The sequence below is a fragment of the Notothenia coriiceps genome, unplaced genomic scaffold (assembly GCF_000735185.1).
Source record: "Notothenia coriiceps isolate Sejong01 unplaced genomic scaffold, NC01 NC01_scaffold00009343, whole genome shotgun sequence".
Classification (NCBI taxonomy): Eukaryota; Metazoa; Chordata; class Actinopteri; order Perciformes; family Nototheniidae; genus Notothenia; species Notothenia coriiceps.
This window is the reverse complement of record NW_011342044.1, coordinates 1-4,556: the sequence shown is the minus strand read 5'-3', so window position 1 is coordinate 4,556 and position 4,556 is coordinate 1. Positions and strand designations below refer to the sequence as shown.

Sequence of the window (4,556 nt, the reverse complement as noted above, 5' to 3'; positions counted from 1 at the left end):
TCAATTAATCGTATTGTAATCGCGATTACGATTATGGCTTGCAACGATTACGAAAACAACGTAATCTAAATAAAACGATTATTTTGTATTATTATTATTTAGTATTCATTTTTTTTTTTTTTTGGTTTTTCAGTTGAATTATACTTAAAGTTCAGGGTAATCAACTGTTATTGACCCAAATAATCGAGATTATGATTTTTGCCATAATCAAGCAGCCCTAGTGCTAACCCTTACATTTTAGAATACTTTAGTTTGCTGAGTGTGCATGCTCTTCCCCTGCAGTGCAACAGAGACACACATTGACATCTGGAGATCCTGGAGAGAGACAGTTTGCATAACCCACGTACTTCCCCTTTCTAACTGTTTGGTGTCCCTCATTGGCTCCTCCCTCAGGGGTATTAAAATGACATGGCTCGTATACTTCAGTCGTCATTGGACCCTGGGGGTTATTTTCTTTTGACCAACTACCAGCAGCCAGGTGTTTTCATGGTGGGGATTCAGGTGTTTTTAGTGCTGTGAAAGCATCGCGTAGACGTTTTGGTTTTATACCGTGGGAATATGCAAAAATATAGTAAATTCTCGTGAGGCACACTTTTCTGCATGTTTTATTATAACATGGTGCGTCTAAGACAGTTAAGAGCAAATGTGTCACCTGATAGTTGTTGAAAAACGTTTTGAACCTCTCAGTGCTGAAGAAAAAGAGAGGAAAACATGACCCTCTCCTCTTAAAGGGGCCCTATGATGCTGTTAGGGGTTTTCCCTTTACTGTAGTTTGATATAGGTTTTAGTGAATGTAAATAGTCTGTTAAGGCTAAAATTCGAAATGTCCCCCCCAGAGGGAGTCTAACGCCTCCATTGGACTCTTTTGTTTACTTCCTTAACATAAGGACATCACTATGTGACACTTGCGCTTCTGTTGGCTAGTGCTGGTAAACATTTCATGTGGTAGGCTAAGGGGAGGGACATATAAGCGGTTGACCAATCACAACTGCACCGGCGTCCAGTTAACCAATCAGAGCAGACACTTAAAACAAATATGAACATTAGCATAAAAGGGCCCCTTTAATAAACTGTACTATTCTTTGTGTATGTGCCAACATCAGGAGTTATTGTAAATTGGTTAAGTCAAGTCTTATTCAGGTGAATACTAAATAGTCACTAACTTCTACAAAGTGAATCTTCTCTCTAACAGTTCTGAGATCATTTCTAATTGTTTCCCCCTGAAGTGTTTACTGACCCTCGGTGTTCCTCCTCTGTTTCCCTGAAGGAGGAGTACCGGGCGGAGGGCATCACCTGGCATCACATCGAGTACATCGACAACAGCGGCTGCCTCAACCTCATCAGCAAGAAACCCACAGCGCTGTTCCACCTGCTGGACGAGGAGTGCAAGTACGCCACCTGCTGAACTAAAGTTTATATTGTAGAACGTGTTGCACTTCTGGTTTGATGATGGCAGGGTTTCCTGGAGTTTAACATGCATAATATTATTTATATTCTCTTAAGATTTTTCATTAATGCATTGTATGCTTACTCCAATTCTAGACACTGCACAACATATCAGTACTATAAATATATATATACGATTTGTTGTGGTTATTAACGGTTACCAATCTGGTTTACTGGATATTATAACAAATGCTGAGTTTTGATAACATTAAAGGTGGGGTAGGACATTTTGGAGAAACCAGCTCGAGTGCGCTAGAATTTGAAAATACACAACCGGACAAAATCTGCCACTTCCTTCAGACTTCCTTACAGAGCCCCTCCTCCAACACACACAAACGCGCACATGACCAATGAGGGCACGAGATAAGTTTGTGCACAGATGGAAGGCTGACAGGCAGGTAGGCCATCCAGTTATTTTAGCCGGGCCGGCTCAGATGATTGGTCGTGCTTTTTACAGCGCCAAGGCTTCCACAGATGAAATTTTTTTATGGATTTTTTATAACAAAAAGTGTATCTCTAGCCTGTTTCTCAAACTTAGCTACCCCACCTTTAAGATTTTTCATTCATGCATTGTATGCTTACTCCAATTCTAGCCACTGCAACACATATCAGTACTATAAATATATACATGATTTGTTGTGGTTGTTAACGGTTACCAATCTGGTTTACTGGATATTATAACAAATACTGAGTTTTGATAACATTAACTCTGGATATTCAGGGGCCGAGTGAATTAGTTTTATTGGCCCTAAGTCCCTTATTTTTAGCCTCACTATCAGGACATATTTTCCACAATTTCAAATGACATTTAGAAGAAGCACCAAAGAGGAGAACATTTGTATTTCTTTGGAAGCAGGCCTTTGCTTTTACCTTCCTTTCTTTGTGGTTGTTTGGCGTACAAGAAGAGCACCAATGGAAGGGTGTTGGGTGTCAAGGTTAAAGTGTGAAGTGTTTCCCTGTGTTTGGTTCCCATCCCTTGCTCCACTCATTAAAAATTCACATCCCTAGCTCGTGTGAGTTATGTGGAGAGAGAAACATATTTCACTGCAGCATGCTCTCTTGATATCACTCTGCAGAAGCAGCTTTTATCCCCCAGCTGGTGATCCGTGGAGACAAAGTGCTCCCTGTGCAGGACTTCTCCTCATTAGCTTGATTGATACCAACACTGGAGCTTCTAGCAGAGCGAAGTGAAAGCATAAATACATTTTTATTCCTCCGCCAGCATCTCGGGGTCACTTTTTCTCTTTGTTTCCTGTTGTGAAGCGTTCTCCTCCTGCATCTTCCCCCTCCATAAATCAAACTCAGCGCCCCTCCCACCCTCGTCGCATAAAAACACATCAGGCGCTACACACACACACGGCTGTATTTATCTATGTCAGCTGTCGTCTTACTTGCCACTTAGGATAGCTGGTTCATCTGGATCTTATTATGTGGGGAATGGATCAAATGGCGTGTATAGTTTGTGTATAGAAAAATATGTGTGTGTGTGATAGGGAAGCACTACTGGAGAATTGGGGTCAAAGGGGGATCTCTATAGGCAGGGTCTCTCCTGCGGTTTTTGCTGCCACTGGAAGAAGCTTCATGCTAAATGATTACACAGAGAGAAAGAAAGACGCTTAGAGATCTCATCCTTCACAGTTAGGGGAGGCTGCCGGCCCTCTGGAGACGTGGATTAGGTTACTGCAGCATCCAGGGCGAGAGTGGGGGGTTTATTTCTACTGTAGCATCAAGCCGTAAGACCCCCGCGGATATACTTCAGCCAGCAGTGTGTTTCAGATGAGTACTGAGGGAAGGTTTATATGATGGGAAACATCCCTTGAGCTATGTTGAGGTTGGTAGTAAATGCCCAAATGTGCAAAAATAAATGCTGCAAATGTGGTTAAAATTGAGCAATAGTAACACATTTGGGACAGACTTGTAATCCCTGAGAGTTAATTAAATCAAATAAAATACAAAACGTGTTTTTATAGGCCAATATCACAAAACACATTTGTCTCAGGGGGCTTTACAGTTTGTACAGATCAATGAATGACAGTTTAGAAATAAATACAAATATCACAACGTTGTCAATCTAATTGACAAAATGGATGAACTAAAATACAATGAAAGGGAAATAAAATGCTGTATTCATAGCTTCCATTTTGTAGAAATACACTGCATACTCATCAGATACTACAATGACTTAAAACAGGTTGAATAAAGTACTTTGAACTTGCCTCTAAAACGATCCCTCTTTCCTCTAGTTTCCCCCAGGCCTCCAATCAGACCCTGCTCGACAAGTTCAAGCGTCAGCATGAAGGAAACAGTTACATCGAGTTCCCCGCTGTCATGGAGTCGGCCTTCATCATCCGACACTACGCCGGGAAGGTCAAGTACGGAGTCAAGGTGAGACGCCGGCCATTCAGGATGTGGACTCTTCTTTGTACGAGGATTTACATCGTTGCTTTTGCACACCTGATAGCTGTTGTTTGTTATGTATTTATTTCAACAAGGACCATGCATACAAATACATTAATCCCAGAAAAGAGAAGAGATTAATTATGCCGGATTATAGCTAATAGCTAATTTACATCTGCAGTCATTCCAGTTCCAGTATTGTGAGATATTAATAGTGCTTTAATTGTCAACCTGTATTAAAAACGATCTTTAACATTGGCCAACGCTTCACAGATAACTCTACAGGTCTGCTTAACCCTCCTATTGTCTTTGTTTCCCCCCTTACTTTGTGTTCGCGGTCAAATTTGACCGGTCCTGTTTTAACTGCTATTACATTAACACAAAAGCCATTAATCATCACCAAATTTCATTTAACACCCTTTCAAACTGTAAATAATGTATCAGACTACTGGTATACATGAAAAACTGCAGTAAATATACAAAGAACAGACACTGAACATGTATTGCGTGTGCCAGGTGTGATCCATGTGGGGGGATGGCCACATAAGAGCGGGACACACACACATCTAAAGTGTGTGTGTGTGTGTGTGTGTGTGTGTGTGTGTGTGTGTGTGTGTGTGTGTGTGTGTGTGTGTGTGTGTGTGTGTGTGTGTGTGTGTGTGTGTGTGTGTTTTATCTGATCCGGATGGTTACTAATTCCTTTTCTTTATGGC

General features: G+C 41.2%; 1 protein-coding gene across 1 annotated transcript in view; it reads left to right on the top strand.

Annotated features, from left to right (window-relative positions):
• Positions 1-3,831, top strand: part of LOC104945266 (PDZ domain-containing protein GIPC3-like) — a gene marked incomplete at its 3' end in the record, with an annotated part of 17,977 nt that extends 14,146 nt beyond the window's left edge. Inside the window, exons 5-6 of the mRNA XM_010770913.1 lie at positions 1,268-1,389; positions 3,690-3,831. Coding sequence (XP_010769215.1) covers positions 1,268-1,389; positions 3,690-3,831 — 264 coding nt within the window. The remainder of the gene's footprint in view (positions 1-1,267; positions 1,390-3,689) is intronic.
• Positions 3,832-4,556: the final 725 nt, after the last annotated feature.